General features: G+C 42.8%; 2 protein-coding genes and 1 long non-coding RNA gene across 11 annotated transcripts; 2 read left to right on the top strand and 1 right to left on the bottom strand.

The window, feature by feature from the left end:
- Positions 1-290: 290 nt before the first annotated feature.
- Positions 291-11,663, bottom strand: LACC1 (laccase domain containing 1). 2 transcript variants are annotated; one of them, XM_083407873.1, is made up of 6 exons: positions 11,370-11,663; positions 8,815-9,418; positions 7,504-7,685; positions 4,462-4,627; positions 2,661-2,886; positions 291-833 (listed from the first exon to the last, which is right to left on the bottom strand). In XM_083407873.1, the coding sequence occupies exons 2-6, from the start codon at positions 9,368-9,370 to the stop codon at positions 659-661; spliced, it is 1,305 nt and encodes a 434-aa protein (XP_083263999.1). In that variant the 5' UTR covers positions 9,371-9,418; positions 11,370-11,663; the 3' UTR covers positions 291-658. The 2 variants fall into 2 exon arrangements, with proteins under 2 accessions (XP_083263999.1, XP_083264000.1); XM_083407874.1 differs by lacking the exon at positions 11,370-11,663 and adding an exon at positions 9,958-10,060.
- On the top strand, positions 2,838-4,609 carry LOC310661693. The gene is made up of 3 exons (XR_014504071.1): positions 2,838-2,973; positions 3,104-3,186; positions 4,495-4,609. It is a non-coding gene; the product is annotated as an uncharacterized lncRNA (long non-coding RNA).
- CCDC122 (coiled-coil domain containing 122) lies at positions 11,339-23,485 on the top strand (the record flags this gene model as incomplete). Of its 8 annotated transcripts, none has more annotated exons than XM_083407984.1 (5): positions 11,339-11,436; positions 14,890-15,005; positions 17,992-18,372; positions 20,954-21,070; positions 23,031-23,485. In XM_083407984.1, 4 exons carry the CDS (start codon positions 14,892-14,894, stop codon positions 23,178-23,180), a joined length of 762 nt encoding a protein of 253 aa, XP_083264110.1. In that variant the 3' UTR covers positions 23,181-23,485. The 8 variants fall into 8 exon arrangements, with proteins under 8 accessions (XP_083264110.1, XP_083264114.1, XP_083264111.1 ...); XM_083407988.1 differs by lacking the exon at positions 11,339-11,436 and adding an exon at positions 12,588-12,693; XM_083407985.1 differs by lacking the exon at positions 11,339-11,436 and adding an exon at positions 12,726-12,842.
- Between the last annotated feature and the right edge of the window lie 1,461 nt (positions 23,486-24,946).

The raw sequence follows: 24,946 nt of genomic DNA, 5'->3' as shown, positions 1-24,946 counted from the left end.
GAAGTCAGAAGGCTGACTAATATGCCCACAAGGTTTGGGTCGCAATAATAGTAGTTTTTGCAATGAGAAAAGAATAAAATTGTGTACCACACAACTAGGTTGTTGTATTGCTTACTGGCTGGTGGACCATAATTGTGGTCCTGACTGCCTATGGTAATACAGTACTGGGCTATGTGCAGTGTATTCACAACAAACACAACACGGTGCCAACACAGACAGACAAAGAATACTGAACGCAGCTGTAAAAAAACAACTCACAAACTTTACCTAAACACTAAAAGCCAAAAGAGTTTTCTGTATCATTTAGGCCACATATCTATTTATTTAAATATATTTAAAAGCATTTGTAAACTTTATTTTTTTTTAATCTCCAAGTAGTGTGCAACATAGAAACAAGTTCATTAAAGCAAAAATACAACACTATAAACACTTACATATCCCTGATATTTGCAATGTTTTGTACTAGTAGTGTAAGATTAAGCACACTTAGATGGAATTAAATCCAATCAAAATAAATAGGACTCCTTTTCTAAGTAACTATATTATATAGACAGCTTGGAACTATAGCTGACGACAGGAAGTACTCAGTATCAGTAAATATAATCAATTTGCCCCAACAGTTTCTACCAGATTATTGCATAAATATGAAGATAAACCCTCAGTCTCTAATTGATATGAAGCCAATCTGTGTTCCAAAGTTCTCACCATCACGGACATGAGAATAGAATTTATCAGGGCAACATGATGTACAGACAGTTACATTTTGGTTCTGGTCTGTTACAGAGTCATCCTGGATGTTCTGAGGCAGAACCCCTCCAGTTTCTAGAAGAATACTAATAAAGAAAAAAAATGGATGATGGGTTATTAAATGGACAGTTATTAGAGGGTAGTTATTATGTACCGTATTTTTCGCTCTATAAGACGCACCAGACCACAAGACGCACCTAGTTTTTGGAGGAGGAAAACAAGAAAAAAAATATTCTGAATCTCAGAAGCCAGAACAGCAAGAGGGATCGCTGCGCAGTGAAAGCAGCAATCCCTCTTGCTGTTCTGGCTTCTGTGATAGCTGTGCAGCCTGCATTCGCTCCATAAGACGCACACACATTTCCCCTTACTTTTTACGAGGGAAAAAGTGAGTCTTATAGAGCAAAAAATACGGTATACACAAGATATTACTTCCAATATCTTAGGGTTAAAATCTTTTCATATGTCACTAAGCCCCAAAACCTTCTTCCGCCTACAGTGTGTTTAAAATTGGGAAGCTCTGATTTATAACCGGGGATCATAAGATAACATGTAACCTTAAACATGTAATATGGGAGATTACATAGTGGGGGGGGGGCTCTGGCTTCTTCCAAAAACACCCCCAAATGTGGCAAAGGGGTGCAATGCTCCTCACAGCCAAGATTAAATGCGGACCACCAATCCTGGCTCAGTCAGTAGAGCCTGACTCTTAACCTCAGGATTGTGGGTTCGAGCCCCACTTTGGCTGAAAGATTCCTGCATTGCAGGGGGGCTGGATTATCCTTGTGGTCCCTCCCAGCTCTACAATCCTATGATGCTAAAGGGAGAGTTAAGAACCTAAGCTCTGCCACAAGCTCCATAGTGGCAGCAGCAGCACCCCTTCTGCTCTGCTTTCGTTGGGACTCCTAAGCGGTGGACATACAGTGGTACCTCGGGTTAAAAACTTAATTCCTTCTGGAGGTCTGTTCTTAACCTGAAACTGTTCTTAACCTGAGGTACCACTTTAGCTAATGGGGCCTCCTGCTGCTGCCATGCTGCCAGAGCACGATTTCTGTTCTCATCCTGAAGCAAAGTTCTTAATCCGAGGTACTGTTTCTGGGTTAGTGAAGTCTGTAGCCTGAAGCGTCTGTAACCCGAGGTAAAAAGGTAAAGGTAAAGGTACCCCTGCCTGTACGGGCCAGTCTTGACAGACTCTAGGGTTGTGTGCCCATCTCACTCAAAGAGGCCAGGGGCCAGCGCTGTCCGCAGACACTTCCGGGTCACGTGGCCAGCGTGACATCGCTGCTCTGGCGAGCCAGAGCCGCACACGGAAACGCCGTTTACCTTCCCGCTAGTAAGCGGTCCCTATTTATCTACTTGCACCCGGGAGTGCTTTCGAACTGCTAGGTTGGCAGGCGCTGGGACCGAGCAACGGGAGCGCACCCCGCCGCTGGGATTCGAACCGCCGACCTCTCGATCGGCAAGCCCTAGGCGCTGAGGCTTTAACCCACAGCGCCACCCGCGTCCCTTTGTAACCCGAGGTACCACTGTACTATCAATGGCTCATTGGCATGGATATCCAAGGCCATCGCTACCAACAACGCCCTTTGGAAAACAGGGCAGTGGATGGGAAAGGCCTCCTTAGAGGGCCGTAAGGTAAACTGGGTGCAGGTAGTCAGAATTGGCCCTTGGATGCACATCTGATTAAACCTGTGGAGCCTGATTCAGCCCAGTGAAATGAAAGTGGAAGGCTGCTTCTGCAGGGAAAGGGATTGGGAGGGAGACGTAAAGCCCTACCCTCTTTTTCTTCTTCTGTAATGGGATCAATTAACCAAAAGGGAGCAAAACACACAGAGTGAATTTTTCACAGCCCCACATTTGTGATGTGCCAAACACCAAGAACTCTCCCAATTAAGAATAAGCAGAACCAAGCTCACCGTGTTGCTCTTCTGATGTCAACATACGGGGTTGATGATTCATAAAGTCTTACACACTTCGGATCAATCCTACGAAACCTTTTTGCCGATTCCCGAGGCAGTTTAAAGCAACAGGGCCCAACCGACGGCCCCAGGACCACAAGGATATCCTTCACGTCGCAACCGTATTCAGTTACCATCGCGTTAATGACAGCCATCGATACTCCTAACAACGTGCCTTGCCAACCTTAGAAGCAAGGAAAGAAAAGGAAATCTTGCAGCTTTTAAAATTGAAAAGCAAAAGAAAACCCAATCTACAAAAGTTGCATTCAACGTATGTGAACTTTTAAATAGGTGTAAGCATGCAAAATAGGGCATGGAAGTATGGGTTGATGGGTCCAATTAGGCATGATGGAAGCAACAGTATTTGTTCTTTAAGTGTGTCTGCCACATTTACATGTGAGGAAGCCAGAAACTAGCAGCAATCAATAGAATAAGAAAGCTAGCCACTATGGTCTGCATTGCTGACAAACTTCTAAAGAAGCAGGTAAGTTTTGGAACTTTTAAGTCAGTGGTTTTTATTCACACAGTGTTCCCAGTTGCGCCTCAGCTGTGTCATATCTACGGGAAACTGCCAAGAATAGACCCACATCCCATGTCATTCTGGCCTCCTTCGGGAGAAAGGGTGAAATATAAATTCAAGCAATAAAATAATTATACAGTGATGCCTCGCAAGACGAAATTAATTCGTTCTGCGAGTCTCTTCGTCTAGCTTTTTTTCGTCTTGCGAAGCAACCCTATTAGCGGCTTAGCGCTATTAGCGGTTTAGCGGCTATTAGCGGCTATTAAAGGCTTAAGGGATTAGCGGATTAGCTGCTAAAAGGCTATTAGCGGTTTAGCGGCTTAGAAAAAGGGGGTGGGGAGCAAAAAAAAATCTCAAGACTCGCAAGACATTTTCGTCTTGCAAAGCAAGCCCATAGGGAAATTCGTCCTGCGAAGCGCATTGAAAAACGGAAAACCCTTTAGTCTATCGGGTTTTCCGTCTTGCGAGGCATTTGTCTTGCGGGGTACCACTGAATTTTGATTCTTCAGTTGAACTGGTTAAATATGTGACACAATCCAGTGATAAATAATTTTTAAATCCCAGAAAAGTCAAAGGGTCTTATCTTTGGCTGCATCAGTCCATTAGAAAATACCATTATAAACGTTATGCTATAAATAGAGATTGAGGATTAAACAGTGAACTGAAAACAAAAAGGTACCGACTCAAGGGTAGCCATAAAAGTAAAGATAAAGGGACCCCTGACCATTAGGTCCAGTCGTGGCCGACTCTGGGGTTGCGGCGCTCATCTCGCTTTATTGGCTGAGGGAGCCGGCGTACAGCTTCTGGGTCATGTGGCCAGCATGGCTAAGCTGCTTCTGGCGAACCAGAGCAGTGCACGGAAATGCCGTTTACCTTCCCACTGGAGTGGTACCTATTTATCTACTTGCACTTCATGCTTTCGAACTGCTAGGTTGGCACGAGCAGGGACTGAGCAACGGGAGCTCACCCCATCGCGGGGATTCTAACTGCTGACCTTCTGATCGGCAAGTCCTAGGCTCTGTGGTTATATGGAATGAAGCGTTAAACTAGGCTCTGTGGTTTATATGGAATGAAGCGTTATATGGAATGAAGGATGTGGTGGGGACTGAAGGGAAAATTAAGAGCAAGAAGGCACACCCAAGGCAGGGCCAGAGTAGAAACAGAGAAATGCATAAAAGGAATGACGGTTGTCCAGTGCGTTTCTTGACCTTTGCAAAGCAAAAAAAGGAATTATGTTACCTGAATGAGCAGCACCACATGCTTTCTTGACAGGATCAGCGAAAAGCACAGGGATGCAGTCTGCTCCTGGGGCAGCGAGTGTAACACCTTTCTGGTTAGTTACTATCCCATCATAGTTATCCGGCTCGGCCTTTCCCATGACCCAAACATCACTGGCGTGGTTGACCTGTTAACACCAAGAGAAGGCAAGGCAATCTGAAAAACTGAAGTTAGGAGTGCTCTTTTGCTCCTGTATTTCCTGAGGCAACACTTCTGCCTAGCAATATTGCTCAAGTCAAAGTGACACAATTGACTTTCGAAGCCTCGAATGGTCTGCAGCCGGGATATTTCAAGGACTGCTTACTGTCTATTCTTCGGAAGTCCTTCTGTGTTGAACCACCACCATCTCAGGTATGGTGGGAGTTCATAAGGGGGGAAAGTGGTGTCAATACTTTGAAATTCCTTCCCTGAGGAGATTTGCTTAGCTTCTCCGCTTTCGATTTTAATCAATAAATTAACCCTTTCAGGGGCAGCCGGCCATTTATTTTCTAAACCCATTTAGTTCTGCTCAGTGGCATCCTAGGCAGAAGGGCATTTCAACACAAAGACTGCTGTCACTGAGACAGGATGATGAGTTCTCAGATCTTTTAAAGGCTTTGTTAAAGAGGAGGCAGAAGAAGAAATCCTTACCAGGCAAGAAGCAGTCTGGGGCATTATCGGTTTTTTTCCGTTTCATGAGAAGTCTAAAGAACCATTCCGCTTTATCAATGTTATTACCATGATTACATTTGGGTTACTGTCAATAGCGTCAAATACCTGGGATAGTTCAGCTGGTAGAGCATGAGACGCTTAATCTCAGGGTTGTGGGTTCGAGCCCAATGTTGGGCAAAAGATTCCAGCAATGCAGGGGGTTGGACTAGATGACCCTCCAGTGTCCCTTCCAACTCTGCAATTCTTTGATTCTCATACAAATGCTATGAATGGCATGTATTTGAGGGGCTGTGATGACCCACTAAGTTGCATACTGCAGGGATAAATGCTCCACCCTGAAGAGAGACTGCTTCCCATCACTCATTTAGAACTCTAAGGGGTGGACCACCAGGAGCAGGAAGAAAGTAAAGAAAAATCTGTTCCAGGATCTGTTTCCTTCTTACTGTTCTGCAGGGGCACCAGGGCACACTAGCCATCAGCAACAGGGGGGCATCTTCCGCACATATTTTCCCCAAATACATTCTGATTGGGGTTCCCCCCCCCCAAAAAAATGACCCCTGAATTTTAGAATTTTATTGATATTGATGCTGCATTTTATGTTGTATTCTATGCTGTTTTTAAGTCGCATTTTAATCAATCTTTTATATAAGGATGGGGTATAAATAAATTATTATTATTAATAGTAATAATAATAATAATAATAATAATAGGTGGTTAGTTCTGCCCCACTGAAGCCAGGTTGTACCTTTTCCTATTATTGTGACTCACAATTGCTACCTTCACATACTAAAAGCATTTCTATTACCAAATGGGCAATCCTATAGCAAGATCCACTGGGATGAGAAGGTTAGGGTCCATTGGATTGCTAGCTGAGCCAGGAGGTTCCTGGAGCAGCCGGACTACACAGGCTGAACTCCCTTATCCTCAGCTCAGCGGGAGACAATCTGGAGCGGGCACAGGCAAACTCAGCCCTCCAGCAGTTTTTTTGGACTACAACTCCCATCATCCCTAGCTAACAGGACCAGTGGTCAGGGATGATGGGAATTGTAGTCCCAAAACATCTGGAGGGCCAAGTTTGCCTATGCCTGGAGTATCTTCCTCAGCCTGGCTTAGCCAGAACAGAGACAGCTGAGCTGAGCTTGACTGGTCTTAAACTGGCATAAGCCCTGAAACAGGGTGACATTTAGGCTGAATCCTAGGACTATTCACATGACTCAACAACTCAGTGAAACTCAAACACAATAATATAATTTCTTGGCTGCTTTTCATTCGCATGAATCACAAAGCGGCTTACAAACAATAAATAACAGTGACATACTAGAACATCACAAATGCAACATGAAGCAGACAACATAAATCTTGTGCACAGGATCAGTCTCCATGTGGATGAGCCTCAGTGCTGGGAGAACGGCTGAGTTTTGTTTCACTTTCAAGCATCTCTGCTTCTCACTACATTCCAAGCAGAGATCTTTGTTCAAAAACAAGCTCTTAGTTGGTTTTGGAATAAATCGGCTTATAACCGCGACTCATGAAGCTGGTTCCACCGCTGAGAATATATGAGAATATAAAGGGGGGGATAAAAGACAAGGTAGGACCGCAATCAGCAACTGGAATACCTGAAGATGCTGTTTTCAACAAGAAAGAAAAAAAAAGGAGTAGAAGTGAAAACCAGACCTGAAGTCATTTCCTTTGATCTGAAAACCTAAGTCCTTAGTTCCAGATGGTGGGAGTAGGTGGGCTCATTATTGGGGGTTTTTCTGTATAGAATTTGTTAAAAATACATTTCATTGCCAATGTGTTTAGCACTGCAACATGTAAGCAGATTTGAAGGCTCAGCCCTAGCAAGTATTATCCTGACAAAAATTTGGGAGTACTGTACTGTATTGCAGAGTCTTTTGGTCTGAGTATAAGCAATGCATGATGAAGTAATACATTTGACTACCGATCCTGCTGATGGCTTAACTTCGCGGCCATTTGTTTATTTAAAATACTTCTCATCTTTCCACAACTGCTCAAGATCGCTCGTAGCATCTATTTAAGACAATTACGTTCAGCAAAAACAAACCTAAAACTGAAAGCTTAAAAAAAACACAACATATCCGAATTCAAAGCAGCAAAGGCCTCTGTCAGGTCCAGGAGGAACACTGATTACCTCTTGGACAATACTTGTCCACAAAGAAAGGCCTATTTCCGAAAAAGGATTAAATCAGATGTTTGAGGCTCTTGGTGGAGATCTTAAAAAGCCGTGTCATGGGTTGTTGTGACCCTGTGCCTTTAAGAAAAGCATACACAGAAGAAGTCATACTGAGTATTTCCCCCTTAAAAGTCCTCCCCCAGTTTCCTTTGCCTTACCTTTACCCTATGATATGCATCAGGGTTGAATCCAGCAGCAGCAGCTAGCCTGCGAAGGTTTTCCTTAACCACAACGGGTGGGTCACGTCTTTTGGAACTACTGAAGAGATTGAAAGAGCTCAACGTCGGTATATAGGAGATGCCACCCGTTCTTGTAGTGAATCCATGGAGGAAGATAGGATCTATTGAAAAGAGCAATGGGGGGGATCATGGTTATGCAGGCCTAATATCACCCAAAATATGCTTCAGGGGAGCAAGAATTTGGCATAAAGCTGGGATGGGGGAGATAGGCTGGCATAACTCTGGATGAGCTGAGGAGGAGGGAATTAAGCAAGCATAGGCTGACTGGGAACCTCCTGGGATTCACTGAACCCAAACCTGCAGCAGATCTTAAGTCTCCAAATCTATTCCCATCTCTCTAATACACAATCTGGTTTAAAACCAGTTACAGATACAGTGGTACCTCGGGTTAAGTACTTAATTTGTTCCGGAGGTCCATACTTAACCTGAAACTGTTCTTAACCTGAAGCACCACTTTAGCTAATGGGGCCTCCTGCTGCTGCCGTGCCGCCGGAGCACAATTTCTATTCTCATCCTGAAGCAAAGTTCTTAACCTGACGCAATATTTCTGGGTTAGCGAAGTCTGTAACATGAAGCGTATGTAACCTGAAGTGTATGTAACCCGAGGTACCACTGTAACTTCAACCTGCCAGTAAAAATTCCAGCAAAAAATCCCTCCAGCTCAAAATTCACACATTACTCTCCATTATTTTGTCCAGAAATATTTTACTCTATTGAAGTCTAAAGAAAATGCAAGATTTTGAATCAGGGTTCTTGTCATGACCTTTGCCACCCGCTTTTTATACTCAGAACTTAGTGCCTCCTGTTGCATTTTATCTCTATTGATAGCAGTTTTTGCCCAAACACAGAAAATTCTGCAAAAATCCTAACTATTGCTAAGAATAGTAGGCAAAATGTACGATTACTGGGGCAATCTGACTTTTCTTGCTGCAGAAAGTCCTGGTGGTTGAGGATAGATTGAAGTTCATGTACAGCCATGAATATGAACAAAAGCTGTTTTTCTAATGAATGTGCATTTAAGAACCAAACGATTATTTTTTATTGAATGCTTCAACTAAGTAGACATGCTTGCTTTTTTTGGTGGAGCCTAACATTCAGAAGTCTGTTCCCCCCCCCCCCCCAAGCACAACCAGGATCATACCAGGTACTGAACAATAAAAATGGACATTTGGAAAAAAAGAAAAGGACTGCAGTACTAATAATATGATTTTTGCACATATTTTTTGTTACCTGGGATCAACGAAGATTTGAGAATGGTAAGTTCCCCTTTCAGACTAGGAAGGCTCTTCAAAAATATCGTTATCTCAGTTTGGATCTTCTCTCTGTCTTGGTCTGTAAGTGGCATTAATTCACCTTGCAGTTCTGCAGATTTTCTGAGGTTGTTTTCTTCACAGTTCATCTGAAAATCTTTAAACTCAAACTGGTAAACACTAGTAAAAAGTTGATTCATGTACTCTCTCATTAACGGTTTTCTTTGCGCCGGCACGATGACTTTAACAGTGTCGATGTCTTTTTCATCGAGTTTTTGTTTAATGGTGTATAAGACAGCAACTGTATTTTTGGCACACACAACCTCAAGTTGTTTCCCTGGACCGTGAAAGCCTCGTATTGCTGTATGAAATACATCTCCACAATTCCCTTCACTTCCAAAGGTTTGGCAACACATAAGGTAAACAGGATAGTTCTCCCCCAGAGTTTCTAATGTTCTGATCACCGATGCCTGGGTCCAGTTATTCCACGACCTGGGTCCAAAGATGCACAAATCAATCAAGACTGCCTTTGCCATATTCTATGGACAACACTTGATGATGTAAAACGTGGGGTGATCGGCTGGCTGGTGGAGGGAAAAGAGTAAGAGAATGCACTATCAAAGAGAATTATCCTTTATTCTGGCAGATCAAGCGGATAAAATGAACAATCCAGAAAGGGATTCACAATCCGATGACACAGAAAACAGCAGCAGCCTGTCACTGAGTGCAGAGCAAAGTTTTATCATATTTCAAGACCCACCAAGGACTTTAGAAGGGAAAAGTCTGAATCAGATCCTTCAGCTACACTGAAGGACTCTCTTACGAAGCTTAATAAAAGGAACAGATATTGTTAATGCAGAGGTTTGTGATGAAATCCTTTTGTTTAGGCAACCTTATCCAGACATGTGGATGTTGAAGCATTTCAATCTATTTTTAGTTTATGGCAGATTTTGTCTTTAAAATGTTTTTAATTACTAGGTTTTAACTGTTTTTATTGGTAATTTTAAAATTTCCTGTAAACCTCTGAGAGGTTTTGTTACAATCAACCAGTACATTATTATTTTTTTGTAAATAAAGAATAAAATGAAAAACTCAAAGGCTGAATAGTATGCCTGCTGCTTACCTGGGAGTAAATCCCATTAATTTCAGCGGGGCTTACTTGCAGGGATAGATCAAGCTGTGTGCATATCTGCTAGGATAAGCACCCTTTTCTACTGCGGAAAGGAAGAGAAAAATTCAAAAAGCTGAAGCAGACCTAACTTGAACAGAATCTAACTTTTAAGAAATTATGTTTAGGATCCGAACGTGAAGTCTACTAGGGCTGCCATCGTATATGCATTATGAGATCCTGCTCCCACTGGAAATAACCATTGGGGTGCGGGGAGCACAGATAGGATGCATAGTTGCGGACAAGACCTGCCAAAACAAAAACAAAACAAAACAAAAAGAATCTTGCTGGCTAAAAATTGGAAAACACAAGAAGTGCCAACAGTGGAGGAATGGCAGATGAAGTTGATGGACTTTTGGGAGCTAGCCAACCTGACCGGAAGAGTCTGTGACCAGAAGGAGGAGGAGAATGGAAGAAATTTTAAGACTATTTAGCTAAATATGCTAAGATAATGTAAACAGAAATACTTGCAAGTACCAGATAGGCCTAGGATTTAAATATGTGATGCTATAGAATAATATGTCTAAAGTAAAAATGAAAAGAAAGATGTTAATTGACTAAGTAAATTATATGTGAAAATAGTTTTGGAAAACTGTTACAATGTTATACATTGAAACTCGGCTTGCGGGAGTCGAGGTCATCCAACAATGTAAAGAAAAGTGGAATTATTACATTTAAGATTTATGTTTGTCTGTTTGTTTGTTTATAAATATAGAATAATAATAAATATGGAAAATCAATTTTAAAAATGGGGGGGGGAATCTATTTATGTATGCTACAACAGCGGCAAGAGTCTTCTTAGCGCAAGGATGGAAGAATGAGGCAATCCCAACGAAAGAACAGTGGCTGGCAAGAAAAATTGATGAGCTATGCGGAATTGGCTAAGTTGACATACAAACTGCGTAATAAGGACAACCATGACTTCAAGGAAGGATGGGACCTTTTTACAAATTATCTAAAAAGACAACAACACGATTTGGACTCCTTGGCAGGTTTTGAAGAAACACCCACAAAGTTATCAGTTGACTGTATGATAGATAAGGCAACGATATGTACAATTTTATAATATGCAGAGGATAATATGTGCAATGAAATCAGGGAGGGGAATTGAGGGAAGTCCTGGGGGTGGGGAGGGAGAAAAAAAGGGGGGGATGTAAATGGTTAGGTTGATCGATAATCTGTTTGTTAAAATCGTTCAATAAAAATATATTAAAAAAAGAACAAGATAGGATGCATGGCTGCAATCTTAAACACAACTAGGATTTCGGTATCAATGTCACGTTCAAGGGAACTTAGAATTGAAAAGAGTATATAAATAAAGCCATTAAACGCCCCCCCCCCCATAGGAAACTGATGCATTTACTTACTGATCGGGAGAAAACAGTTTGCACTTCCCAGAAATATCCGCGCTGCGTCCTCTTCGCTTGGTATAACGTGAGAATGCAAACGCCACTTCCTGAAAATGCCAGATTGCAAAGGCCCGGGGGAATTCCAAAGTTTGCGTAGGGAGGCGCTAACCCAATTAATTTCCGCCAAGCGGCTGGACCAGAAGAGCAGGACTTCGCTTCCCAAAAGGGCGGCGAGCAGAGCGGGCCAGGATCCCCGCTTCTCCCCGGAGAGGAAGGCAGAGCTGCAGCCCGCAGCCCGCCGGGAAGAGCGCTGCAAAAGCATCCCGGGACTTCGGGCGCTGCTGCGGGCAGGAGGGAGCCTCGGGAACCTTCTGCCATTCGGGCAAAACACACACACACACACACACAAAAAAAAACCGGGAAAAAACACCCCTTTCGTTTTTGAAGCCTGGAACAACTGCTCTGCAAATGCTGGCGCCCCCGGGCGCTCAGCTGGAGAAGGAGGGTCGGCCCCTCTCCTTCCCAGTGGGGCGTCCCGGTCGGAGAGCGCCCCCAGCGGCGGCTCGAGGAGCTGCGCCAATAATAATAATAATAATAATAATAATAATAATAATAATAATAATAATAATAATAATAATAATAATAATAATAATATACCCCGCCCATCTGGCTGGGCTTCCCCAGCGGCTCCTCGAGGAGCTGCGATAATAATAATAATAATAATAATAATAATAATAATAATAATAATACAATAATAATAATATACCCCGCCCATCTGGCTGGGCTTCCCCAGCGGCTCCTCGAGGAGCTGCACTAATAATAATAATAATAATAATACAGTAATAATAATAATAATAATAATAATATACCCCGCCCATCTGGCTGGGCTTCCCCAGCAAACGCGGAAATTAATTCAGCAGGGCTTGTTGGTTTGTTGTTCCAGTGCAGGATTTTACATATAAGCTAAACAAGCTATAGCTTAGCGTCCCACTCTCTTGGGGCCCCCCCAAAAAAATTAAAGGGAAAAAAACCAACTGGATGTACATTTCCAAAATATAAGATAAAAAACTAAAAAATAAAACATACATACATAGTTTTGTGTTGTGTAGGCTACTATGATGTAAGTCATGGACCCTGCCTGCTAGCCTGCTCCCTAAAACATTCTTGCGGGGAGTGGGAGGTTATTGGGTTGGTTTTTTTATTTTGATTACATATTTTGTGGTTTTATATTCTGTTGAAGCACCCTGAGACCTCCTGGTCTAGGGTGGTATATAAATTCAGTAAAACAAACAAACAAACAAACAAATAAATAAATAAGCAAGCCACTAAGTAACAGCCTGAGGTAAAAACACCATTTTAACTGATCGCTGAAAAGGCGAGCTGTTAATCTGTTGAAACGGACCCACCTGGGCCCATTTGAAGCGGCATCTTTTGAACAGCCGTGGCGACATATTACTGATTTTTGCTGAATTTGGGGTGGAAGAGGAACATGTTAAGATATTAACTGAGCCAAAATTTTGAAAAAAAGAAAAGATATTAACTGAGCCTATAGGCCCAAGAAAAGGGGGAGGAAAAGAGGCCACATTGGGAAAAATACGAGGTTTTGTGATTAAATTTAAACTGCCACAGGCCTCAATTGGCTGCTCTTGACATTTATCGACGGCTTCATTTTACGAGGATAAGAGTAAACATGTATAACGTGGTCACCGAAAGACAGATAAAATTGTCAGGTTTTTTGACACTGCATTGGCTGAACCTCTTTTGCCTCTGAAATAAATGGCATGCGGTTTTATTTCTAAACCCATGTCATTAACTGAGTCAACTCTTTTCTGTGGTTTTGCCACCGTTTTTTCCTGTCCGGTCTCCTCAAGACCTGACTTGAGGAAGTGTTTGTGGAATAAATTCTTTTTTCCTCCCCTCAGTCTGTCAGTTTTTGATGACTATTTTTCAGTTTACACACAGAAACTGAAGGAAACTCACTCACATAATACTTTTGTTGTCATACAGATTGTGAATTATCTCAGCTAAGGTCTGGTTCAAATAGTCTTGGAAAGGCATTGAAAATCTATTTAATGTTGAAAAGTAATTTCTATTTGCATTCATTATTTTGAATCTCTCAGTGCCCTCATCATTGCATGTCCTTCTATCATTATATTTGCTATTATAGCTAGCTTGATAATATAAAATTATGAAATTAACATTTTAAAGACAAAACAATGGCAAAATAATAATGCAATTTATTTGATAGAGATGATCCTGGAAAGTTTCAGAACAAAATGGAGGACGGGATAAGCAATCAAAGGAGCCTCTAAAAATGTGCACTTTATAGAAATGTGCACTTTGGGATCCAAGCCAATATTTTCAAGAAAAATAATGTGTTCCTAAGGTTTCTTCAAGGAAAAGGCAACTTGCCAAACCCATCTTTGTGTGCATATGCACAATAACTTTAAAACTTGTTTGAAGCTCATTTCTCTGCCTCAAAGAATTCTGGGCTCTGTAGTTTACCCCTCAAAGAGTTACAATTATCAGCAAACCTTAACAAACTACAGTGCCCAGTGTTAAGTTGTGGGTGAACATATCAGACGACACAGCGATTCTTCAAACAGCTCTTGTTTATTCACAGGCCAGAACAGAACTGAACTGAAGGGTTCAGCCAGCCTGCTTATATAGAGCTCAACTACAAAGCAACAGTAATAACTTTCTATAACTATCCAATCACTGAACATCACTTTCAATTCCTTATTTGCATATGCGGACCTGAGTGAAAACTATCCACAGTATCCCCCTGCTGGCCCAGGGTGAGAACTTCAGTACATAACACCCAGAATTCTCTGAAGGGGAAAATGTGCGCAATGTATAGTGAATATACAGACATGCTTTAGCATCTTCCCTCTGCAAAGGGATTTCTTCTGGAGAGGGTTTTCAGAGTGTAGGGCTACAGGTAGGCGGACAGAAAGAGAAAGATGAGTTGGGCAAGTTGCTTTTTGGATACAAGAGAACATACTTTCCATATCATACTAAAATATGTGAATATTTAACATTTATTCACAGGACCCTACTTGTATGAACTCAACTTTCAAAGCAGCTCTTCAAATAGCAGGACTTGTGTTACATGTAGGGACGCGGGTGGCGCTGTGGTGTAAACCACTGAGCCTAGGGCTTGCTGGTCGGAAGGTCGGTGGTTCGAATCCCTGCGACAGGGTGAGCTCCCAATGCTCAGCACCAGCTCCTGCCAACCTAACAGTTCGAAAGCATACCAGTGCAAGTAGATAAATAGGTACTGCTCCGGCGGGAAGGTAAACGGCGTTTCCGTGCGCTGCTCTGGTTTCACCGGCTTAGTCATGTTGGCCACATGACCCGGAAAAACTGTCTGCGGACAAACGTCGGCTCCCTCGGCCAGTAAAGCGAGATGAGCGCCGCAACCCCAGAGTTGTTTGCGACTGGACTTAACTGTCAGGGGTCCTTTACCTTTTTATGTTAGATGTAGTTTCCAAAGCTGCTTCTCTCCAACTCTTTCTGTCTTTTCTTCTTCTATTAGGCATGGCTAATCCAAGTTCATCGTTGTTAGATGAAGCTGTGCAGCAAATAGCAGAACAACAACATGCCCAAGCCTCTGAAATAGAAAGCAACAAGGCTGTCCTTATTAGGTTGCAGGTAATATGACTTTTGGGACGTGGGTGGCACTGTGGGTTAAACCACAGAGCCTAGGACTTACCGATCAGAAGGTCGGTGGTTCGAATCCCTGTGACGGGGTGAGCTCCCGTTGCTCGGTCCCAGCTCCTGCCAACCTAGCAGTTCGAAAGCCCGCCAGTGCAAGTAGATAAATAGGTACCGATCCGGAGGGAAGGTAAACGGCGTTTCCGTGCGCTGCTCTGGTTCGCCAGAAGCGGCTTAGTCATGCTGGCCACATGACCCAGAAGCTGTACGCCGGCTCCCTCGGCCAATAAAGCGAGATGAGTGCCGCAACCCCAGAGTCGGTCCTGACTGGACCTAATGGTCAGGGGTCCCTTTACCTAATACTGTATGACTTTTAGAAAATAACACTTGCACAAAAGGAAATGCCATCCTGAATCTCTGCTCAGTTTCAGTTCAAATATATGGCTTAGTCAAGAATTGTCCAAGAGGGCAGTTTTTAGGACTCATCCAATTGAAATTACAGAAATAGTACCTCGGGTTAAGAACTTTGCTTCAGGATGAGAACAAAAATCATGCTCTGGCGGCGCGGCAGCAGCGGGAGGCCCCATTAGCTAAAGTGGTGCTTCAGGTTAAGAACGGACAATTCGGAATGAATTAAGTACGTAACCAGAGGTACCACTGTAGTTCTGTATGACCAAACACACTTTGATCTGGTTGAGTCAAACCCAACCATAAATATGGAATGAATGTAAGCTTGTAAGAAGAGCTTCCTGGATCAGGCCAGCATCCTGTTCTCAAAGTGGCCAAGCAGATGCCCTTAGGAAGCATGCAAGGCCCAAGGCTCAGGGACGTCTTTAGCAGATGCAACGCCGGGGTACAGATAGCCACCCAGTACCCCCAAATTACCACAGATAGTGTTGAGGTGGCTGTGGCTGCGCACTGTCAGCCATCTTGGGGGGGAGGGGACCAGTGGCGTAGCGTGGGTTGTCAGCACCCGGGGCAAGGCAAGTAATTTGCGCCCCCTAACCTGTGGATTTGCGCCCCCTAACCCTAACCCCCAGATGTTGCGCCCGGTGCGGCCGGCCCCCCCTGCACCCCCCACGCGACGCCACTGGGGGGGACTCTCCCCCATGCCGCTGTAGGAGAGCAATCCCCGCAGAGGCTTGGGAGTGAAGTTGCGCCCCTCCCAAGCCTCCACGGAAGGAGAGCGCAGCTTCCCTCCGAAGCCTCCCCAGGAGAAGAGCGATCCCCACAGAGGCTTGGGAGGAAAGCTGCATGTCTGCCAGCCTTATGGTTGGCGGGGCGCAGCTGGCAGGCATGCAAGGAATCGGGAGGCCAACGGCAAAGCCGCGTAGCTCCCCCATTTGCTGGGGCGCCCCTGAGAGGCCTGCGCCCTGGCGCGACGCACCACTAAACCCTATGGGAAAGACGGCTCTGCCAAGGCTATATAGCACTACAGCATTTACCTCTTTCCAGTTGTCTGTACCGTATGGAGGATGATTTTAGGGACATACAGTTACATACAGTGGTGCCCCACAAGACGAATGCCTCGCAAGACGGAAAACCCGCTAGACGAAAGGGTTTTCCATTTTGGAGGTGCTTCGCAGGACGAATTTCTCTATGGGCTTGCTTCGCAAGACGAAAATGTCTTGCGATTCCTGGGGTTTTTTTCTCGCTCCCCACCCCCTTTTTCTAAGGCACTAAGCTGCTAATAGCCTTTTAGCAGCTAATCCGCTAATCCCTTAAGCCTTTAATAGCCGCTAATAGCCGCTAATAGCGCTAATCCGCTAATGGGCTTGCTTCGCAATACGAAAAAACCGCTAGACGAAGAGACTCACGGAACGGATTCTTTTCGTCTTGCGAGGCACCACTGTACTTTTTTCTTAGAAGAGCAGCAATTTCACATTCGAGTTCTTTAAGAATTATTGGGTGGATGCTACTTGGACCCACCAACCTGTCAGTTTTATCTTGCCATTAAGGCCTGGAACCTCATCTCTTGTCAACACTATTTGCCCCAGTTCCTTGGACTCTTTCTTTCTGCGTACAGTGGTACCTCGGGGTAAGTACTTAATTCGTTCCGGAGGTCCGTTCTTAACCTGAAATTGTTCTTAACCTGAAGCACCACTTTAGCTAAAGAGGCCTCCCGCTGCTGCGCCACCGGAGCAAAATTTCTGTTCTCATCCTGAAGCAAAGTTCTTAACCTGAGGTACTGTTTCTGGGTTAGCGGAGTCTGTAACCTGAAGCATCTGTAACCTGAAGCGTATGTAACCCGAGGTACCACTATACATTAGTTTAGGCACAAGAATATGTCCTATATCTTCTGCCCTAAAGACAGGTGGAAAAAGTCATATGATTTCCTGCAGTCTCCTTGCCCCAGCACCCCAGAAGAAGACTTGAAATGCAGCAAATTGGTGGAAAGTTTTTATTTATTAAAATAATAACAATTAGATGATCTGCAGTATAAAAGTCAATTCGAACAAGTGTGGGCAGGTGAAGATAGTTTTTTCTCCTATCGGCATGTGTGCGCACACATTTTGTAGCTTCTCAGCCAAGGACTGGAATAAATGACCTTCCTTGCTGTTCTAGAGTCATTTAGGCTACCTAGAAGTCTGTCATGTGGTAGGGGAGGGGAGGCAGATGCTGTTTGAGAAAGACAATTCCAAACTTCCCTTGAATGTACAGAACTATTCATGTTGATTGGGTATTGTGACATCACAGATCATTTTAATCAGGAAAGGCCAACAGCAAAACAATAAAATTATTCTTTACAATTTAATAAATTAGAAAGCCAAATTTCGAGATAAAGCAGAGTCATATGTACTTTTTTACAGTGCTATAAATTTTTATACTACTAATTATAATGCTTTCACAATTTTTTTTCTTTTAAATAAATGAAAATAACTAGTTAACTAAACCTCAAGCAATTACACCATTGTATAAATAATTTAATGCTATCCACCTAAAGTATTAGCTTTTCAGTGTATATTACTATATTTTCCCATAGACTCAGCTTCAGGATCTTGAGGCACAAATGAAACTTGTTATGGCAGACAGAAAGGCAACAGAAAGGCAAATGTATCATCAAGATGAAGCCATAATAAGGACAAAAGATCACTGTGAAAATCTGGAGGTTCAGATCACAGCCTTGTATGCTGAGAATCTCAAGCTTGCATTTGATACGGAAACACTGCAAGAAGAGTATAAACTGATGCTTCAAAGAAACAGTGCCTACTATGCAAAAATGGCTGCTCATAGAGACCACTTTGTGGAGGCAGAAAACAAATTGCCACTCATGACTGAGCTCACTAAGAAAAAAGCTGCGGTCAAAGAGATGATTACAAACAAGGAGGAATTAATGTCTGTTCTTCAGAATCCAGAAGTACCGGTAAATACTATTAACCAATCTCAGGTCCAATTAATTGGCTTTCTCACCTTATCTTCTATGTAAAATTGTGTTTTCTTTATGTATCTGACTGGGACCTAGCCTAATACTTTGTTCACAAGGAGATAGGTGCTGTTACTCACCATTGTCTACATTTGTGACCAGATGTGTTTGCAACAATTCTCCTTGACATCTGGGGGGAGGGCATTCCACTGGGTGGGTGCTACTACTGAGAAGGCCCTCTGCCTCATCCCCTGTAACTTTACACAGTGAGGGAGCCACCAGAAAGCCCTGGGAGGCTGGAGGATGGAGGTGGAGACATTCCTTCTGGTATACTGGGCTGAGGCCATTTAGGGCTTTAAAGGTCAGCACCAACACTTAGAATTGTGCTCAGAAACGTACTGGGAGCCAGCGTAGGTCTTTCAGGACTGGAATTATATGGTCCTGGTGGCAGCTCCCAGTCACCAGTCCAGCTACCGCATTCTGGATTCGTTGTAGTTTCTGGCTCACCTTCAAAGGTAGCCCCACGTAGAGCGCATTGCAGTAGTCCAAGAGTGTACCATTCTGGCGAGACAGTGCACAGGCAGGTAGGGTCTCAGCCGGCATAGCAGGTGGAGCTAGTAGACAGCTGCCCTGGACACTTCTCTGTGTATGTCAGTGTATGTGTTTGGGTGTTGTCAGGGAACTGCCATCGGAGCGGGAGGCGGAGAGGAGGCTCCCAGACGATGGTGGAGAGGGTCCTAGTAGAAGGAGGGATAGCCCATCCGCTGGGGAAGGTAATCAGCGTAACACCAGTGGGAAAGGGGAGGAGATGGAGGAATCGGAGAGGTGGCTCCAGGACTCTTCGCAGGAGACCAGCGGAGAGGGGGCAAGTGCTCCTTTGCCCACACCCACCTTGCGCAGAAAACTTTCGCGCAGGCAACGGGGGAGGAGACTGGGCGTCAAACAGCTTTTATGTTGGAAGCGGTTTAAGAAACGCCCACTGATGGATTCTGCCAGCGACTGAGGCAGCCACGGAACTTGAGGCTGTCCTGACAGCAAGGGTTCAACCATGCAACCTAGCCAGGAGTAAAGGCAACTTACGCACGAGCAATCCCTAGAACCATTACAGGTGTTGTAGAAGTAGCCCAAAGCCACAACACGTGTAAATAGCCAACTGGTGGCTGGCAACCTTTTGACTTAGCAATGTAGAATACACAGTAGGAACAAAGTATGAACTATACAGAGCATATCTAAAGCAAAAATTAAAACTGCTTAACTAATTTCAATATACATGTCCTACATGGGTATCACAGACACGTCCAAGTCCATGAAGAAATCAGGAATAGCAACAATACCCAAGGCTTCAGCTGTGAGAAGTAGTAACTGTACTTACTTATAATGTCCTGTTGCTGCAATCTGATGACACTTTCTGTAGTAGCAGCTTTGGGTGTCATTTCGATCAGGAAATGAATTAGGATTAAATGCCCCTCAGAGCTGCTTAGTTTATGAGATCAGGAGCATCCCATAACTGCTTTAAAACAAAGAGAAAATATTGGGCGGTCCAATTTGGGTCTAAGAATCAACATGCTTGGACACGGAAAACCACATTAGTTGCTAAGCACAGTATTGCATGCTTGAAAAGCCAAAGTTCTGTTTCTTTTTCTTTTTTAAAAAAGTTTTTATTAAATTTTCCAACATACATTTGTAGTATCCAATCTAAATTTATCACATATTTTCTCTTTTAGACTTCCTTCAACCTCTCTGACAATCATCCATTATTCAAATTTTTAAATACGCATTTCCTAATTTTATATTGCATTTTATAAACCTTCACACACTTAGTTTTCATCAATACAATAGTCCTCTATCATTTACAGAACTTCTTGAAATCCCACTAGCGTTATTTGCTCATCACATACACATTTCAGATAGTCTGAAAATTTTCCCCAGTCTTCAATGAACTTTTGATCTCGTATATATCTGATCTTTCCTGTTAGTTTGTCCAGTTCAGCATACTCCATCAGTTTCATTCTCCATTCTTCGAGCGTCGGCAGTTGTTCCTGTTTCCATTTTTGGGCTAATAATATTCCCGCTGCTGTTACTGCATATTGGAAAAGTGTACAGTCCATTCTATTTATTTCATTTCCTACTATTCCTAGAAGAAAAGCCTCTGGTTTCTTAACAAACGTATATTTCAACATCTTTTTCATCTCATTATATATCATTTCCCAGAAGCCCTTCACCTTCTTACAATCCCACCACGTATGATAAAATGTTCCTTCTTTTTCTTTACATTTCCAACACTTATTACAAGTTCTGTTTCGGATGAAATTTGGGTATTCAACAAATTTGGATATTACTTTTAAGAGCCAGTTGATATCGGGAGATCATGTGAGGATCATGTATCCTACCCATTCTATGTTTATTTTGTTTTTCATTTCTCCTTTTGTTGTTGTTCATTTGCCAATTACTATTTAGATTCCATTTTGGCATTTACTTAAAACTTCTAGCACTGAATCTTGAAACAATCCCAACTGTCATTTAAATTTCAAAAAGATCTGTGAACATAAAAATATTTTCATATTCTTTTATCTATCTGTAGGATGAAATCGCATATTTGGAAGCTGAAATTAATGCGTTGAAAGAAGCGATCAATGGAAAGGAAAATGCACTTAGAGATGAAAGAAATGTGCATGCAAGGCTTCAAAAAGAAATTCAGGTGATTTTCAGTCAATAGATCATCATCAATCTTTATTACGGTCCAGAGACCCAACAAATAATTACAAATCAATACACAATTCATACAGCCTACCTCCAGGTTAAACAAGCATTTTGTTCAGAATATAGGGATCATTTGTTCTTGCAACCACTGATAAAAACTTTGCCACTGCTAATGTTCTAGCATTTGTCCGGTCTTCCAATAGGAACCTGACATTAGTTAGCCTCTGATTTTCCTGGGAAAAGTACCAGCAAGGGTAGTATCAGTTCAGCCCTGGCTTGCTCATATTTTGCACAGTGCAACAAAATATGTTTTATGGAATCGATGTCTTGACCACACAAGCAAAGTCAATAGAATAGAATATGTCACCAGCTGTGTTGTGGTTCATGTCTTCTAGAAAAAGAACTCTTAATTCTAAAACTTATACATTTTTGAAAAATCCCAGTAGTCTAGGAATATGAATAAAAACAAATCAGTATTGCTGGGGTTCTCTCCCACCTCCATTCCACAAACACAGAACAACAAAAGCTGGTATTTTACTTTATTGCAATGTGGAATAGTTATGATATTCTGTTTATTGTTATTTATTATTTATCACATGAACCACTTGCTTGACGATTTGTATCAGTAGCGCATGATGAGCTGGAAAAATATTGCTATGTTACAGAATCAAATGTTGGGTACCAGTATTGTGAATATTTGGGTCTTATTGACTCTCAACATAGACCCTGGTGGTTGTGTCGTCTGTTTCACTGTGTACTATAAACCAGCACATAGAGGAGCTAAATGATCTTTGCGCAAATGACTACAACATATTGATTCCTAAAACGGTACATTGGTGAGTCAAACAAACATTGTGTGTGGGTCCTCTCCACACTGGTTATACAGTGGTACCTCGGGTTACATACACTTCAGGTTACATATGCTTCAGGTTACAGACTCTGCTAACCCAGAAATAGTACCTTGGGTTAAGAACTTTGCTTCAGGATGAGAACAGAAATTGTGCTCCGGTGGCGCAGTGGCAGCAGGAGGCCCCATTAGCTAAAGTGGTGCTTCAAGTTAAGAACAGTTTCGGGTTAAGAATGGACCTCCAGAACAAATAAAGTTCTTAACCCGAGGTACCACTGTATTGCTGTAACCTGCTCTGAGACCTTCTGGGGAAGGGCAGGAAATAATAATAATAGATAACATGAGCAATGCAAATGAGGGTTTAATAACTGCATGCAAAGAAATTTTAATGAAGCTCCAAAAAGTTGTGGTAGGTATCTCAAGATATGAAGGAGCGTCTCCACCCCCATCGTTCTGCCCGGACACTGAGGTCCAGCGCCGAGGGCCTTCTGGCGGTTCCCTCACTGCGAAAGGCCAAGTTACAGGGAACCAGGCAGAGGGCCTTCTCGGTAGTGGCGCCCACCCTGTGGAACGCCCTCCCATCAGATGTCAAAGCAATAAACAACTACCTGACATTCAGAAGACATCTGAAGGCAGCCCTGTTCAGGGAAGTTTTTAATATGTGACCTTTTAGTGTATTTTTAAGCCGCCCAGAGTGGCTGGGGAAACCCAGCCAGATGGGTGGGGTACAAATAATAAATTATTATTATTATTATTATTATTATTATTATTATTATTATTATTATTATTATTATCATCTCTGTGAAGTCCAACAGGAGTCTGCCTTGCCCACTTTGGTGTGAAGTTTTGGAGTAGTCTGCTAGCAATATGCTGACAATACCCGCTCTCTCTCTCTTCTGGCCTCATGGTCTTTCTCTCTACACAGTCAGAATGACCAATGGTCAGGGATGATGGAAGGGGCAGTATTTAATCCCATACATGTCAACTCAGAAACAAAACCCACTGTGGGAGAGAACTGCATCCTAAAAAACCTTTGTGACCTTATATCTGTTTGCTGTATGTCTGTTGTGCTCAAGCATTTCTCAGCTGTGTTTATTCTTATTGTTAACAGGTGCAGAATAAAAGATATGAAGCAATACTAAAGCGTTTGCATTGTCAAGTGAACAAATTTCAGTCCAGCAAAAGACAGCGGCGCTGTAACCTTCAGCAAATGGAAGAAAAAGTAGCAGAACTAAGGAATCTCCTTGAAGCAACTGATTGATAGACTATATGGTCATTTTAAGGATATGGTCCGCTCTCTTTATGTAACAAAGCGTTAAGTTTGTCTTATACTTACCGTTCATGGAGCTTTCCTATCTCCTCAACATTTTCTTTCTGATACTGTCTTTTCCCCAATTACAAATGCACTTGTTACCTACACAGGAGTCACTGTGATGCAGAAAAGCATTGAAGCAGGGGAAAAACAGAAGTTTGCGCCACCTGCTTACTCTCTGATTTGCTGTTCTTATAAAACTTGGTTGTGCTATTTGAATTTAAGCCCCACAAATATAAAGAAGCCACCAGATAGATCTGATTCTGGGGTAATTCTGTGACATGCAAAGCTATACCTAGCCTGAATCTGGGAAATCCATAAAGCAAAATATTTAATCCATCCGGATGGACAAAAAAGGTGAAGCGCATGGCTGCAATCCTAAGGATGTTTACCTTAAATCTCAGCAAAATCACTGAAATTGGGGGCCTAAATACAGGTTATACACAAAGGCATGTAACTGAACCGTGAGGGTTATTATATGTTTAGAACACTATGGGACAAACTGGTGCATGGTAGTACTACCATATGGTACTCAAACTTGCCCCTTCTCTGAAGAAAAAGAGGACAGAGGTGTTGTTATAGGCATTAGACAGAAGGAGTTTAAGTATAATTAAATTTTAAGGTTTTGATGGTAAGATAAAGTTAAAATAAATTAAGATAATTAAATGACAGAAAGCAGTGAAAGAGGGAAAGGATTTGCTGATTTAGTTAATAACTGGAATACAAAAAAGGGAGGTGTGAGGAGGTCGAGGAAATAAGTTAATGAAAGATAAGGATTAATATTGGATGTGTTTTTAATTGTTTTTGTTTTTGTTTGTGTTTTGATGCATTGTTTTTTGCTCTCTTTTTCTGTATTGACTCTTTTTTCTTTTTCTTTTTTCTTCTTCCTTTTTTCTGCTTTTTTCTGTAACTTTTAAACTTCTAATAAATATTATTTTTTTAAAAATATATAGGCATTAGATAGGAGGACCTGCACTTAAATATTTGGGGTTCCAGTATCTCTGAACAATCTGTTACTTTCTGTTTCCCTTCTAAGGGACTGAATTGTTACTACCTGTTTCTTTGCTATTCCAGTATTAAAAGAAGACTTAAGCAGAATGGAATATGAGGGGGTTCCCTGTTTCATTGCTGTGGCTGGGACACTCATGTGCCCTGTCTGTAAAATATTTTTCATGTGGTTCAGTCTAGCAAACATATTTTTCAGCTACGTAAGTTTTAGGCCCTGTATAGCAGAGGCTGTTTGAGAGATGCTGCCTGGACAGCGAAGTTTTGCACTACTCTCTATGTAAAAGGTAAAGGTAAAGGTACCCCTGCCCGTACGGGCCAGTTGTGTCCAACTCTAGGGTTGTGCGCCCATCTCACTTAAGAGGCCGGGGGCCAGCGCTGTCCGGAGACACTTCTGGGTTACGTGGCCAGCGTGACAAAGCTGCTCTGGCGAGCCAGCACCAGCGCAGCACACGGGAACGCCGTTTACCTTCCCGCTATAAAGCGATACCTATTTATCTACTTGCACTTAGGGGTGCTTTCGAACTGCTAGGTGGGCAGGAGCTGGGACCGAAAGACGGGAGCTCACCCCACCGCGGGGATTCGACCCGCCGACCATGCGATCGGCAAGCCCTAGGCACTGAGGTTTTACCCACAGCGCCACCCGCCTCCCCCACTCTCTATGTAAGGTGCAAGGCAGGACTGGCCCAAGACATTCTGCCACCTGAGGT

The sequence above is a fragment of the Podarcis tiliguerta genome (assembly GCF_965153285.1).
Source record: "Podarcis tiliguerta genome assembly, chromosome: 13".
Classification (NCBI taxonomy): Eukaryota; Metazoa; Chordata; class Lepidosauria; order Squamata; family Lacertidae; genus Podarcis; species Podarcis tiliguerta.
Note: the sequence above shows the minus strand (reverse complement) of the source record. Positions and strands in the feature narration are given on the sequence as shown.